Source organism: Sapajus apella, unplaced genomic scaffold (genome assembly GCF_009761245.1).
Source record: "Sapajus apella isolate SASKATOON/1434 unplaced genomic scaffold, GSC_monkey_1.0 scaffold137, whole genome shotgun sequence".
NCBI lineage: Eukaryota > Metazoa > Chordata > Mammalia > Primates > Cebidae > Sapajus > Sapajus apella.
The window spans coordinates 79,830-96,162 of NW_022437077.1; the positions used below are offsets into that span (position 1 = coordinate 79,830).

The 16,333-nt window shown below is 44.8% G+C and overlaps 1 protein-coding gene across 19 annotated transcripts in view; it reads left to right on the plus strand.

Moving 5' to 3' along the window:
- The window catches only part of ZMYND8 (zinc finger MYND-type containing 8), a 138,187-nt gene that overhangs the window by 69,817 nt on the left and 52,037 nt on the right, over window positions 1-16,333 (plus strand). For all 19 annotated transcript variants that reach the window (XR_004264346.1, XM_032263602.1, XM_032263593.1 and 16 more), the window contains one exon: window positions 5,435-5,916. Coding sequence is in view for 18 of the 19 variants with exons in the window: in XM_032263602.1 (XP_032119493.1) it covers window positions 5,435-5,916 (482 nt within the window). In the remaining variant the exon portion in view is untranslated. The remainder of the gene's footprint in view (window positions 1-5,434; window positions 5,917-16,333) is intronic.

Here is a 16,333-nt window from a genome sequence, read left to right on the forward strand (position 1 = left end):
TTTAGCAAGTTATAATTAAGTAAGGCAAGGACCCTTTTGAAGCCCTACTGATCAGTTTGAGAAAGCGTGTTAGTGTATAGGGGAGACTACTTAAAATACATACACTAAAAATGATGTACACGCACAGAGGGTCCAGAAGCTGAAATTTGTTTCCCCTGTTAAATTCTGCAAGTCATCTTGCTGACCTAAAGAGTGAATTCCCAAGTCATTTGCAAACTCATTTCCTGGGAATCCCAACAGTCCACTGTGAGAAGACAAAACAGAAATTATTGAGATGGTGCTGGATTTGGTAGGAAGTATCACACCTTGACTTTAAGTCCTTTATTCCTTCATTCAGAGAAATACATATTTGGTGCCTGCTGCGTGCCAGGCTGTGTAGTGGAGGCTGGTGATTCAGATGTTCCTGCCCATGTGAAGGCTGACATCCTAGCGGGGAAGAAGGATGGGACAGAGGTGAACTAATAGGCAAGATAATCTCAGATCAGGAGGTAATAGTGGGGACCTGGTATGAAGATCTGGGTCAAGGGACCAGGAAGAGCAGAGGCTCGGGAGGGGAAGGACTGAGGCTGAGAGGGTTCAGGAAATGCTGGGAGGACAGTGGTTTGAACAGGGTCAGGGGAGGAGAGGATGCCAGGAGCTGGAGTGAGAGGGGTAGGCAGAAGTTCGGATTTTATTCATCAGAGCATGGCAAATGTGAACCATCTTGATGATTTGGGATTCTTACTCTATAGATTATATAGTAATATAATAAGAGTAGATATACTCAGGGCACAGGCAGGGTGGTAGACAACAGTATCTACCACCTTGCGCCCAGTATTCCCAGACCCTTAGGGTTGATGGCTCTAGTCTCTCAGCTGTGACCGCTCTGCAGGGACCTCCATCTCTCACTTGCCAGAGAGCCACTGAGGGCAGCTTACAGGGCATGAAGAACAGCATGTGAGTTGGCCAGCTCTGTGTCAGCAGCTGTTTCCCAAAAACTTTTGTGTGTTTAGGTCTTGCTTCTGGATGAGAGCTGTCATGGAAGTTGGCCCCCTTCTGTTTGTGCAAAAGAAAGCAGCATGGGTCTGATGATCACGAGTTTCCTACCCCTCCTAGCACCTGCTGTGTCTGCTCTGAGGGAGTGCACCACGCTGTCAGGCTTGTTTTGGTGAGGGGATCCTCTGGAGGTAGTTGTTCAGGACCTTCCACAGTGGTGGAGAAACAACTTTGGAGGTCTCGGGATGTTTTAGTAGGCTTTGGGCAGGAAGTTCTGACAGTCATTCTTTTTTGCTTTGTCCCCCAGGCTGGTGTGCAGTGGCAAAATCTCGGCTCACTGCAACCTCCCCGCTCCTGGGTTCAAGCCATTCTCCTGCCTCAGCCTCCCAAGTAGCTGGGACTATAGGCATGTGCCACTATGCCCAGCTAATTTTTTGTATTTTTAGTAGAGATGGGGTTTCACTGTGTTTCCCAGGCTGGTCTTGAACTCCTGGACTCAAGTGATCCATCAGTCTTGGCCTCCCAGAGTGCTGGAATTACAGGTGTAAGCCACCGTACCTGGCCTGGTTTCATTTTATAGAGGCACAGGTATACACAGTTATGCAAAAATACAGGAAATATTTTATTAAATGCCTGCAGAGTTAAAAAAAAAAAAAAGTGGACACCAATTGGTGCTTTAAGTGCTTTTTTGTAGAAGCTGCTTTTATGCCCATTTTATCAATAAAAAAACTTAAGATTAGAGCAGTCCTGCACCCAGGGTCACATAACACAGCTAGAGAAAAGCCACCTTGGTGTTGGAACTAACATAGTGTGAAGCTAGATATTGTCCCCACCCAGAGACTCTATTTTGTTAAGCAAATCTAATTTCCCTTGAAATATTTCCTGGGTTTGTTTTATTTAATTAATTAATTAATTAATTTAAGATGGGATCTTACTTTGTCGCCCAGGCTGGAGGGCAGTGGCTTGTTCAAGCAATTTTCCCACCTTAGCCTCCTGAGTAGCTGCAATTACAGGGGTGCGCCACCACATCTGGCTAATTTTTGCATTTTTTGGTAGAGGCAGGGTTTCACCCCTGGTCTTGATCTCCTGACCTCAGGTGATCCACCCACCTCAGCCTCCCAAAGTGTTAGGATTATAGGCGTGAGCCACCATGCCGGCCCTGGGCTTGTTTTATTTATTTATTATTATTATATTATATTTATTTATTTTTCACAATTTGACCTTTCAATGTTATCCAATATTATATTTAATTTTGAGACAGAGTCTTGCTCTGTCGCCTGGGTAGGAGCATAGTGGTGCAATCTTGGCTCACTACAACCGCTGCCTCTGGGATTCAATTGATTCTCCTGCCTCAGCCTCCTGACTAGCTGGGATTACAGGTGTCTGCCACCATGCCCAGCTAATTTTTTTGTATTTTTAGTAGAGACGGGGTTTTGCCATGTTGGCCAGGTTGGTCTCAAATGCCTGAACTTGTGATGTGCCCGCCTCAGCCTCCCAAAGTGCTAGGATTACAGGCATGACCCACTGTACCTGGCAGTGGGCTTATGTTAAAGAAAAGATGAGGGCCGGGCGCGGTGGCTCAAGCCTGTAATCCCAGCACTTTGGGAGGCCGAGGCGAGTGGATCACTAGGTCAAGAGATCGAGACCATCCTGGTCAACATGGTGAAACCCCGTCTCTACTAAAACTACAAAAAATTAGCTGGGCATGGTGGTGCGTGCCTGTAATCCCAGCTACTCAGGAGGCTGAGGCAGGAGAATTGCCTGAACCCAGGGGCGGAGGTTGCGGTGAGCCAAGATCGCACCATTGCACTCCAGCCTGGGTAACAAGAGCGAAACTCCGTCTCAAAAAAAAAAAAAAAGAAAAGAAAAGAAAAGAAAAGAAACACTTTTCCCTCCCTGCCAAGGAATTTCATGGAAAATACATGGGAGGAGGGAACAGTGAGAGCCCTGGATACTGGACAAAAGTGCATGGGTAAAATGGGACTGGGGCAGGTGGCTGACGAGGTTATGAGACCAGCACCAACTGGTGATAAACTTCTGGTGGCCCTGCCTCTTGATTCTCCAGATAGGGACTCACTCTCCCTTTTCCCTGTGACAAAGCTGAGGCTGGCCCAGGGAGAGGAGCCATTTGTCCTGGGACAGCCCTGGAGACCCTGATGCCATCTCAGATCTGTTGTGTCTAGTAGCCCTGATCTGTGCCTGCTCACTTTGAACACAGAATCTCACTGTGAGGCAAACCTTACCTTGGGGACATCTGGCTTCTGTTCCGCTCTGCCTCTCTTGCTGAGATACGGTTCTTCAGGTCTCAGCAAAAAGACAGCAGTCAGAATGGATGAGAAGCTGGTGACTTCCAAAGGTTTGATAGAGCAGATCGATATTTTGGGGACGTTTAGTTTTAGTTTGTTTTGCGATCTGGTATCGCCAAGACTTGCAAACAATCCGCCTGAATTCTGAATTCTGGCCCAGGAATATGCTTTATTTCTCCTGGGTTGTTTTCTCTTAGATGCCAACTGTTAAAATGGGGGTAAAATGTAACATAAGAAGTCTGTTTTTTCTTCTTCTCTTTAAAATGTTGGAAGATGTGGCAGTGTTGGGTCCAGATTTCTATGATTGCTTTGGATAGCAACTGAGTAGAGATACTCCTTTCTCCCTTTCCCCCAGACACGAGTTTTCTACTTCTGTGAAATCTCCTTTGTTCCCACCGCTTTCTACCAGCCTTGAGTCAGTGGTCTGTGAAATCCAAAAGGGCACCTTGGAGGTTGGGCGTGGTAGCTCACACCTATAATCCCAGATCTTGGGAAGACCAGGGTGGGAGGATCGCTTGAGTCCAGGAGTTCAAGGCTATCCTGGGTACTGTAGCGAGACCCCATCTCTACAAAAATAAAAAATTATGTGGGTGTTGTGTGTGCCTGTAGTCCCAGCTACTCGGGAGGCTGAGTTGAGAGGATGGCCTGAGTCCGGGAGTTCGAGGCTGCAGTAAGCCCTGATCATACTTCTGCTCTCCAGCTTGGGTGATAGAGGGAAACCCTGTCTCTTTAAAAAACAAATGAAAACGGCTGGGTGCAGTGGTTCACACCTGTAATCCCTGCACTTTGGGAGGCTGAGGTGTGTGGATCACTTGAGGTCAGGAGTTCGAGACCAGCCTGGGTAACATATAGTGAAACCCCATCTCTACCAAAAATAACAAAAGTTAGCTAAGATGTGGTGGCACACGCTTGTAGTTCAAGCTACTTGAAAGCTGAGTCAGGAGAATCGCTTGAACCCAGGAGGTGGAGGTTTCAGTGAGCCGAGATCATGCCACTGTGCTCCAGCCTGGGCGATAGAGCGAGACTTTGTTTCAAAAAAAATAAAAAAATAAAAATCCCCCCACGAAAGCCCTCCTTGGAAAGCTTACTTCCACCAGTTTTCCCAGCCAGAAACTGGGTTGACCCAGTGGATCATTCATGGTGGCCAAGTATGTCTGAGATGTCCCTGTATCAGCTGAGTGGTCACCCACGGCAGCGGTTGTGGTGTTTCCACCTCCCCTGAGGGTCACTGGCTCTGGTTCCAGAAAAGCTGCTGGTGTCTTTTGCTCTTATGGGTCTTTGCAGAGCAAAATTGGAGTGTGGGATACGGATATTAGGGAGATGGAACCTGCCTGGGATGTTGGAAAATTTATGCCTGGAGGCTAACAGGCTCCTTTTTCAGTGATTTTCTTTGTCAATTTTCTCACATTCAAAAACATGTGCCTCCTTTTAGGGATGCAGTTTTCCAAAGTTTCCTTCTATTCCCATTTAGAATCGCAGTGGGAAAAGGCAGCTCTTTATGTCTGAGTGTGGTGTGAGGAATCAGTCTCTTTTCAAGGTGTTGTCGGATGCAGTGGCTGATTTATTTTTCTCCACCAAGAGAAAACCAAAGAGGATTGTTTCTTTAATATTAGGCTTAAAGTGACTAAGTCCATTGCACTTTTAGACAATTTAGCTGAAGTTTTGTTGTTCATGTTCTGTTATGGTAGAACATGCTTGTTAAGTGGATCATTAATTAATCCTTCAAACCAACTTGATTTTTTTTTGAGACGGAGTTTCACTCTTGTTACCCAGGCTGGAATGCAATGGCGGGATCTCGGCTCACCGCAACCTCCGCCTCCTGGGTTCAGGCAATTCTCCTGCCTCAGCCTCCTGAGTAGCTGGGATTACAGGCACGCGCCACCATGCCCAGCTAATGTTTTGTATTTTTAGTAGAGACGGGGTTTCATCATGTTGACCAGGATGGTCTCGATCTCTTGACCTCGTGATCCACCCGCCTCGGCCTCCCAAAGTGCTGGGATTACAGGCTTGAGCCACTGCGCCCGGCCTGATTTTTTTTTTAATAGAGTAACAATCTTGGCAAACATGCTTGGCTAATTTGGTTCACATCAAGAAAAAAACAATCTTGGAAATTACTGAAGTTGACTTAAACTCTTTATCTTTTGCCCTCCTAGGGCCTGGGTTCCAATAAATAATTGCTACCTCATGTCTAAAGAAATTCCTTTTTCTGTGAAAAAGACGAAGAGCATCTTCAACAGTGCCATGCAAGAGATGGAGGTTTATGTGGAGAACATCCGCAGGAAGTTTGGTGTTTTTAATTACTCTCCGTTCAGGACACCCTACACGCCCAACAGCCAGTACCAAATGCTGCTCGATCCCAGCAACCCCAGCGCCGGCACGGCCAAGATAGACAAGCAGGAGAAGGTCAAGCTCAACTTCGACATGACGGCGTCCCCCAAGATCCTGATGAGCAAGCCCGTGCTGAGCGGGGGCACGGGCCGCCGGATTTCCTTGTCGGACATGCCGCGCTCCCCCATGAGCACAAACTCTTCCGTGCACACGGGCTCCGACGTGGAGCAGGATGCCGAGAAGAAGGCCACGTCGAGCCACTTCAGCGCGAGCGAGGAGTCCATGGACTTCCTGGATAAGAGCACAGGTCAGCCTCGTGCGGGGGAGCTGGGTGGAGACGGCTTGGACACGGGGGTTCCCGTGGGTGCACACCTGGCGGGCCCAAGCAGGCGAGCATCACAGCAATCGCGGGGAACTGCAGGGGGCCACAGAGCAAATTTTCAACAAGTCACCAAATGGGATTCTTGCTGCTAGGGACCCAGAAATGAGAAAAGTATCCCCAAAAGGCCACCTTGAAGGTTATACCTAGAAGTAGATGGAGATGGCCGGAGGTCCTTTGGAGTTCTGTTCAGATGTCACTGCGTTCTGGATTAATGATTTTCCGTAACGCAGTTTTCTTTCCTAAGAATTTTGTTTTAGTTGAAATTGTATTTTTCTATCAAAACCATACATTCACACTAAACAGCGCAAATGCTAGAGAAACACATGCTATGCAAAATAATACTTGACCAGGCGCCGTGGATCATGCCTGTAGTCCCAGTACTTTGGGAGGGCAAGGCAGGCAGATTGCTTTAGCTCGGGGGTTCCAGACCAACCTGGGTGACATGGCAAAAACCCCGTCTCTACCAAAAATGCAAAAATTAGCTGGTCGTGGTGGCATGTGAATATAGTCCTAGCTGCTCTGGGACTATAGGTTGAGGTGGGGGGATTGCCTGAGCTGGGAGGTTGAGGCTGCAGTGAGCCATGTTTGCGCCATTGTATTCTAACCTGGGTGAAGTGTGATCCCCTGTGAGGCCCTGTCTCAAAAAACTATAAAAAGAAGTACAAAATAATAATAGTACTCTGCCTTCCCAGTGTGATCCCATTCTCTTATAGGTCATATCCTTTAATAGTTGTGTTGTGTTTTTTTCTTTTGTGACATAGTCTTGCTCTGTCACCCAGGCTGGAGTGCAGTGGTGTAATCTTGGTTCACTGTAACCTCCACCTCCCCGGTTCAAGCGATTCTCGTTCCTCAGTCTCCTGAGTAGCTGGGACTACAGGCGTGTACCACCACATCCAGCTAATTTCTGTATTTTCGGTAGAGACAGGGTTGGTCTTGAACTCCTGACCTTGAGTGATCCACCTGCCTTGGACTCCCAAAGTGCTGGGATTGCAGGTGTGAGCCACCACGGCTGGCCCAAAGTCTTAAATTTTTAAGTAAAACCTCTAATTCTTACATGTCAGGTTTTTAAGTAAAATCTCCAGTTGTTAAATGTCAGGTTAAAATGTCTTAGAAGATTTTCTAGAATGAATAAAGCAGGTTGGAGTACCAGCTTTAGGCTTCTGGCCAAAGGCTTAACCTTGGACAACCTTTCATACTCCCTTCCTTTCTCAGCCTCTCTCTCTCTCTCTCCTTCTTTCCCTCCCTCCCTCCCTTCCTTCCCATAGGAATCCTTTAAGGAGCAAGCATCAGTTCTTCAAGAGACCACAAATGTCCTCAGAAGTTAAAATATTAAGGTCTTAGTCAATTGTGAGCTCAAAGAATCTGACTTTGCTTCTGTTGTTTCTTGGGAATTTTTTTTTCTTTTCCTTGGGTTATTTTCAAGAAATGCTTCTAGCTGCTTCCCAGATGGCTATAGGGGAGGAATAGAGAGAGCTAGTGACCTGTGGCTTTTAATTGTGTCAAATAAAGGCTGCAGTCTGTCTGTCTCTAGTTCTCATTCATAGCCATGTGGTACTAGACACTCAAGGTTGAGTCGTAGAGTTTTGTTTTGGAATTGACATAATTTGTGTTGACACAGTTTCAGAAAAGTCTTCCTTTTTGCCCCCTTGTTTCTGACCAGAGTCCTTAAAAGCTTACTCTTGTTCCATGACACGGTTCCATTTAAGCCAAGTTCACAAAATTGGTACTTAATTACACAAACCCTTCGGCATATTAATTCCCATAAAGAGCATGCTTTTCAGTAAATGTTTAAAATTTTAACCTTGGCAGCGACTTTGTGAATTAGTGTTGCCTGAACTTTCATTGCCATGGTTTTCTGCCATGTTTTGTTACATACTTAGATATTAAAATTGTAACTCAGTTTTGTCCTAAGCTAAACACAATGTATAGGCTCATGTTTTTATTGCTTGTTGTGGTTTTTCCTAATATATGTGAAATTAATACATAACTAGTAAAGCGAAACGTGGTATATATGCCACCATTGGTTCTGTACCACACTGCAAAAAATTCAGTTTTGTAGGAATATAAGAACACGGCTAATGTGTTTAGTTTAAAGGAGAAAGATAAATGAGATCAGACTTCCTGGCAAAATACCTCATTCTTTTGAGTGGCTTTTTTTTTGTTTTGTTTTTATTGTATTTTAGGTTTTGGGGTACATGTGAAGAACATGCAAGATTGTTGCGTATGTACACACTTGGCAGTGTGATTTGTTGCCTTCCTCCCCATCACCTTTGAGTGGCTTTTTTAGGTGAGAAGTTAGTAGAAGCCCCCATTTCAGTAGGCTTTTAAAGTCCCTTTCCTAAAATATAATCTCCTTGCTGGCATGTGCTTTGGTCATTTTACTAATCATGAATTAGCCAATGTGTAGTGAAGGATGAGAGAGGGATATTGAAAATCATTTTAATCTTACAAATTGCCCCCTTTTCTGTCAGGGGCTAGATAGTACGTATTTTAGGCTTTTTGGGTCTTTTTTCCAACGATGCAACTATTTAGTCATCGTTGCACTAACATAGCCACAAACTGCTGTAGTCCCAGCTACTGCAGGGGCTGAGCTGGGAGGATCAGTTGAGTCTGGGAGTTTGAGGCCACAATGACCTATGATTGTGCCACTGCACTCCAGCCTGGACAATAGGGTGAGACCTTAGCTCAATAGATAGATAGATAGAGAGAGAGAGATAGATAGGCAGAGGGAAAATAAAGCAGTCATAGTGTGTGGCCGAGTTCCAATAAAACTTTTTTAATGGACATTGGAATTTATTTTTTTATTTTTTATTTTATTTAATTTTTACATTTTTTGAGATGAAGTCTCGCTGTGTTGCCCAGACTGGAGTGCAGTGCCATGATCTTGGCTCACTGCAACTGCCCCTTGCTCGGTTCAAGTAATCCTCCTACCTCAGCCTCCCGAGTAGCTGGAATTACAGGCCTGCGTTACCATGCCCAGCTATTTTTTGTATTTTTGTAGACAGGGTTTCACTTTGTTGGCCAGGCTGGTCTTGAACTCCTGACCTCAAATCATCTGCCCTCCTCGGCCTTCCAAGGTGGCTGGACACTGGAATTTAAATTTCATGTAAGTTGCATGTTTCATGAACTATTAATTATTTTCCCCCCAAACATTAAGAAATGTTAAAATACCTTTGTTAGCTTGCAGGCCAGGCAGGAACAGGTGGTATTCCCAGTTTGACCCATGGGCTATCATAGACTAAGAGGATTAGAAGAAACTGAGTCAGTCTCCCCATTTTACAGAAAGCAAATTGAGGGCTATGCAGAGTGTAAGGGAGGTGCCTAAGTCTCTACAGCCAGATGCTGCATCTAGTCCTGTTTCCTTTCACTGCACCCTACTGCCCTCTGCTGTTAGCAGTGATAAAAACATTTAGTGGAGGGAGATGGGAAATGTGTTTTAAAATGCTTCCACAGTCGGGATAATATAATCGAGGTAAGACAGTAGTTCATCCAAAATTATGTTAAAAAATTGCCATGTCATGGAATAGAAAATAATACAAGTAGCTTCACCAGTGAAAGTTTTGTAATCAGCAACGTGAAACTACTAATTGAAATGTTATTGCATGAAACTTTTATGAGAATGTAGAAACCTTCTTTTTGTTTAGAAGATTGGAGAACTCGGAGCCGTGTGCCTGTAGTCTTCAGAACCAGATATTTAGTTTTCTAAGAAGCACTTTGCTCAGCCAGAAGCCTTTAACTCACAGTGTCCTGTAATCTTGCTGCTTTAATGGCCAAAGCAGTTAATAATCTCAGTGATTTTTGTAGTTCCCTCTTTATTATATAGACCTCCTGGCCAGAATGGTCAGGTATTTGCTAGTATTTGCTGGCAGGATCTGAATGTAAGTCATTAATATGTATTAGGGTCAGAGTCATGGGGCTTGACATTCACCACCTTCTGGGCTAATGGTCCTTTGCTCTCACAGCTCCGCTGTGGTTACTGTTTAAGAAAGGAAAGGGGGGCCGTGTGCAATGACTCACGCCTGTAATCCCAGCACTTTGGGATGCTGAGGCGGGTGAATCACGAGGTCAGGAGTTCGAGACCATCTGGGCTAATGCGGTGAAATCCTGTCTCTACTAAGAATACAAAAAATTAGCTGGGCGTGGTGTTGCACACCTGTAATCTCAGCTATTCAAGAGACTGAGGCAGGAGAATTACTTGAACCCGGGAAGTGGAGGTTACAGTGAGCTGAGATTGTGCCACTGCACTTCAGCATGAGTTACAGAGCAAGACTCCATCTCAAAAAAGAAAGAAAGAAAGGAAAGAAGTTTCATATACTCCTTTTTTAAAAAAAAAAAATTGTGAAATCAATATGTTTTTGTTATAAAATAGTTCTTTATTACAGAATCACTGATGGCTGGGCGCAGTGGCTCATGCCTGTAATTCTAGCACTTTGGGAGGCTGAGGGGGGCGGATCACTTGAGGTTAGGAGTTTGAGACCAGCCTGGCCAACATGGTGAAACCCAGTCTCTAATAAAAATACAAAAAATTAGCTGGGTGTGGTGGCACATGCCTGTAAGTCCCAACTATTTGGGAGGCTGAGGCAGGAGAATCGCTTGAGCTGCAGTTCAGCCTGGGCGACAGAGCGAGACTCCATCTCAAAAAAATAAATAAATAAAGTCACTGATAATTCCACCTCCCACAGCCAGCCCTTAGACTGTGTTTCCAGTGCTTTTTCTATGTTGGTTTTTAAGTTCTACTGTTAAGCTGAAAACTCAAATACAGGGATCAGGCAGATGTGACAGTGAGCGAGGTGGGGTGTGGTAGTTAGAGACGGGTGAATGAAAGCACACAGATGTTTCTCACCACACCTGTTACACATTGTGTGCTTGTGTGTGCACAGGGGTGTGTAACAACCCAAGGGGTTAGGGGCTGTTCTGATACATAGTGCATGTGGGAGGTACTACAGTAGCCCTTGGCTACTTTAGTGTTACAATGATAAGCAGCTCTTTCATAAGGAAACACAATAATGCCAATGCTAGCACGCACCATGAATCGGAAGAGTCAGCATCTCTTGGATAAGTGTTACTCACCCATGTTACCTGTAAGTGTTACACATGACTAACGGGTCATGAGCTCTCAAGATGCTGAGCTAGAGAGGTGTGTCTTTCTGCAAGGGATCAGGGACCTTTTCCTCCTGCTGGTTCTTGCCACGTAGGAGTATGGGCTCTGTATTGAGAGATTTCTGATTTTTCAAGAGAACCCTCAATTTAAAAAAGTGTGAACTACTCCAACTTTTTCTTATTTTTTTATTTTTATTTTTTTTTAAGAAACAGGATCCTCATTATGTTGCCCAGGCTGGTCTAAGGCTCTTGGGCTCAAGCGATCCTCCCACCTCAGCCTCCAGAGTAGCTGGGACTATAGGTGCGTATCACTACACTCAGCTATCTACTTCTATGTAATGGCTCACATATTTACATAGAGAAAAGCTATGTCACATTAAATGCATCTGTGAACTGCTTGGTTCATGGGTCACTTGTTTGCAATGTCAATGTATATTGTAGCATTTATTTATTTATTATTTTTTGAGATGGAGTTTCATTCTTGTTGCCCAGGCTGGAGTGCAATGACGCGATCTCAGCTCACTGCAATCTCCGCCTCCCAGGTTCAAGTGATTCTCCTGCCTCAGCCACCTGAGTTGCTGGGATTAGAGGCATGCGCCACCATGCGCAGTTAATTTTGTATTTTTAGTAGAGACGGGGTTTCTCCATGTCGGTCAGGCTGGTTTCAAACTCCTGACCTCAGGTGATCTTCCCACCTCGGCCTCCCAAAGGGCTGGGATTACAGGCGTGAGCCACCACGCCCAGCCTGTAGCATTTATTTTTTTAAGGCTTAACCTTGTATTTTTTTTTTTATTTTTAATTTTTGTATATTAAAAAAAACCTTTTTTTTTTTGAGATGGAATTTCTCCTTGTTGCCCAGGCTGAAGTGCAATGGAACCATCTCGGCTCACTGCAACCTCCGCCACCTGGGTTCAAGCAATTCTCCTGCCGCAGCCTCCCGAGTAGCTGGGATTACAAGCGTGTGCCACCATGCCCAGCTAATTTTTTTTTCTTTTGTGTTTTTCGTAAAGACGCGTTTTCATCATTTTGGCCAAGTTAGTCTGGAACTTTTGACCTCAGGTGATCTTCCCACCTCGGCCTCCCAAAGTGCTGGGATTACAGGCGTGAGCCACCACGCCCAGCCTGTAGCATTTATTTTTTTAAGGCTTAACCTTGTATTTTATTTATTTTTAATTTTTGTATATGAAAAAAACTTTTTTTTTTGAGATGGAATTTCGCCTTGTTGCCCAGGCTGGTGTGCAATGGAACCATCTTGGCTCACTGCAACCTCCGCACCTGGGTTCAAGCGATTCTTCTGCCTCAGCCTTTTGAGTAGCTGGGATTACAAGCGCGTGCTGCCATGCCCAGCTAATTTTTTTTTCTTTTGTATTTTTTGTAAAGATGGGTTTTCATCATTTTGGCCAGGTTAGTCTGGAACTCCTGACCTGAGGTGATCCACCCACCTCAGCCTCCCAAAGTGCTGGGATTATAGGTGTGAGCCATCACACTTGGCCCTATCGCTCTCTTTTTAAACGGAAAAAGAAGTGCCACCATCCCTGACAAAAAACGTTTTTTTTTTTTTTTTTAAGAGACAGGGCTGCTGTCACTCAGGCTGGAGTTCAGTGGTGTGATCATGGCTCACTGTAGCCTTCAACTCCTGAGTAGTTAGGACTGCAGATGTGCACCACCACGCCTAATTTATAAAAAAATTTTTTTTCTTTTTCTGTGTAGACGATGTCTTGCTATGTTACCTAGGCTAGTCTCAAACTCCTGAGCTCAAACGATCTGCCTGCCTCAGCCTCCCAAAATGCTGGGATAATAGGCATGAGGCACCATGCCTGGTCCTTAGCCTTGTGTTCTGAATATATTTCTGTGTTAGTAAATTGACCTTCAAAACAGCATTTTTACCGACACCTCCTGACCTATCCTACACCATCTGGCAATGCTGTGCTCATCTGTGCATGGCACCATAGGAGTTGTGCAAGGTGTGGCACTTTGAATATACAGGTTGTTTCTGAGGTTCTAAAGTGGAGGACATTTAGCAGGAATCCTTCACTCCGCCTCTCCCCCACGCCCAGAGTGCTGCAGTGCATGGGAGGGAAGGGGCATTTTTTTCCTTGTTGAAATTCCAAGGCTCATGTTTCCTATGGTAGTCAGAACAGCCCTTCACACAGACTAGCATTTTGTCAATGCAGATAACAAATGATGTGTTTTAGCCTACGCTTGTGAATCTTACATCAAAGTATGAAATCTGGTTAAATTATTTGTGACTTCAAAGGCAATTAGTTCTTCCTTTGGGCAAGATGTATGGCATTATAAAAGGATTGGCATCTGTTTCAAAGTTTAATTGAAACAAGCATTTCCAAGTCTTTTTGCCTTTGAAAATGTCTGGAGTGATTTGAAACGGGTTTTTCTCAACCTCAGCGCCATTGACATTTGAACCGGATAATTCTCTATTGTGAGGCTGTTCTGTGCACTTAGGAGGCTGAGAACCATCTCTGGTCTCTCTGCCAGTACCACTTACACCCTCATGTGTATTGACTTGCATTTTTTGGTGATCTGTTTAGTCATAGCTCTCTCTCTCTCTCTCTCTCTTTTTTTTTTTTTTTTTGAGATGGAGTCTGGCTCTGTCACTCAGGCTGGAGTGGAGGGGCGTGATCTCAGCTGACTGCAACCTCCATCTCCCTGGTTTAAGCAATTCCCCTGCCTCAGCCTCCTGAGTAGCTGGGATTACAGGCCATACCACCATGACTAGCTAATTTTTTTTTGTATTTTTTAGTAGAGATGGGGTTTCACCATATTGGCCAGGCTGGTCTCAAACTCCTGAACTCATGACTGCACCCAGCCATAACTCTTAATATTTATAACATATCTCTGAAATCTCAACAGTTGTTTCTTTATTAACAAAGGAAATACTATGTATGTATCAAATTAAAGGCTTGTTTTAGTTACTAATTTTTTAGTATACATGAATGTATATATAGAATAATAAAAATAGGCTGGGTGTGGTGGCTCATACCTAATCCCAGCACTTTGGGAGGCTGGGGTGGGTGGATCACCTGAGGTCAATAGTTCAGGACCAGCCTGGTCAACATGGCAAAACCCCATCTCTACTAAAAATACAAAAGAATTTGCTGGGTATGGTGGCACACACCTGTAGTCCCCACTTCTCGGGAGGCTGAGGCAGGAGAATTGCTTGAACCTAGGAAGCAGAGGTTGCAGTGAACCGAGATTACCCCACTACACTCCAGCCTGGGCAGCAGAGTGAGACACTGCCTCAAAAAAAACAAACAACAAACAACAAACAAACACACTTGACCTGTCGAACAGGAAAACGTGGATTCCCTTGGCTGTGTTCTGCCTGCATCTTTGTTAGTTTTTGTTTGTTTGTTTATTCCTGCCACCCTTTAGGGTTTGGCCTCCTTGTCAAAGTTCTCGGCATTCCCAGGCAGCGTATTTGATAGTATAGTAAGGCCCTGCCTATTAGACTTGGCTAGTTTTTTTAAGGGAACACAATTAGAGAAGTCCTGGTGTTTAATTCTCACGGGGAATCTATTACACAGATATTTGAGCAGCTGCAAATTGCTTTTGGAATGAGGTAGAACATAAATGAATGAAGAGTGTTAAAAATGCTAATGTTAAACATTTGATTGGTACTACTTCTCTTAAAATGCCTGGATATTTATTTATTTATTTATTTATTTTGGAGACAGGGTCTCCCTCTGTCTCCCAGGCTGGCGTGTAGCGGTGTGATCACGGCTCACTGCAGTCTCGACCTCCCAGGCTCAATGGATCCTCCCATCTCAGTCTCCTTGTAGCTGGGACTACAGGCGTGTGCCACCATACCAGGCTAATTTTTTTTTTTTTTGTATTTTTATTAGATATTAGGTTTTGCCATGTTGTTATCCAGGCTAGCCTCAAACTCTCGAGCTCAAGCGATCCTGCCACCTTAGCCTCCCAAGATGCTGGGATTACAGGGGTGAACCACCACACCTGGCCTATTCATGTTTCTTTATGTAACAAACACTTTAGTTTTCTGACAGTACCAGTGATAGGACCGTGTAATAATAATAACAGCCCCCCAAGGAATGTGGCATGCCATGTGCTAGGCCAATTCTGTTAATCCTTGCAGTAAAAAGATTTATTGTTTTAAAAACTTAATTCTAGGTTGGGTGCAGTGGCTCATACCTGTAATCCCAGCACTTTGGGAGGCTGAGGTAGGTAGATCCCTTGAGGTTAGGAGTTCCAGAGTAGCCTGATCAACACGGTAAAACCTTGTCTCTACTAAAAATACAAAAATTAGCCAGGTGTGGTAGTGGGAGCGTAAAATCCTAGCTATTCAGGAGGCTCAGGCAGGAATCACTTGAAACCCAGGAGGAGGCAGAGGTTGCAGTGAACTGAGATTGCACAACTGCGCTCCAGCCTGGGCGGAGGAGCGAGATTCCGACTCAAAAAAACAAAAGCAAAAACAAAACATTTCTTTTTTTTTTTTCTTTAAACAACAGTTCTGGCGTCGAAAAACTTATTTCTTAAAACAATTTCTAATGTTTATTGAGCACTTGCTGAGCACCAATTGGCATAGATCGAGGACATTGATCCTCACTCCCTTCTCATTTCCAGACGAGGAAAAGGATTCCCAGCTGCATGGCCTCCTCCATCCCTATGTGGTGTGTCAGTTTCAGCACTGTTGACATTTGGGGCCAGATAAGTCTTTCTTGTGGGGGACCGTTCTGTGCATTGTAGAAGATTTTGCAGCATTTTGGTCTCTGCCTCTCAGATCCCAGTAGCAACCCCCCACCCTCCTAAAATGTCTGCACGCACTGCCCCGTGTAGCCCTGGGGAAAAGAATTGCTCATAGCTGAGAATCTGGTTCAGAGGATAACCCCAAATCCTTAGAGGTTAATGGGGAAACAGAAAATAAAACCACTCTAATAGCAAACAGTAACAGAGTACTTACTGGATGCCAGGCACTGTTCGGATGATTGATTGAATTCTCACAGCAGCCTGATGAGATGTAGCTACTGTTATCATCCCTTTGTATCATATTATTAGTGTCTCTCTTTGCTGCTGCCAGGAAGAGAGAGGCAGAGGTGCCAGTAACCGGCCCTGGGTTACACAGCAGGGCAACAGCTAAGCTGGGACTTGAATCCTCAGTGTCTGGCTTCTGATCCATGCTTGAATCCAGGCCTCTTTACGTCTGGAGTCTTTCCCACTATGTTACATTAACGGTAGTGCAGACAGGTCCTGGCACCAGAGCTGCCTC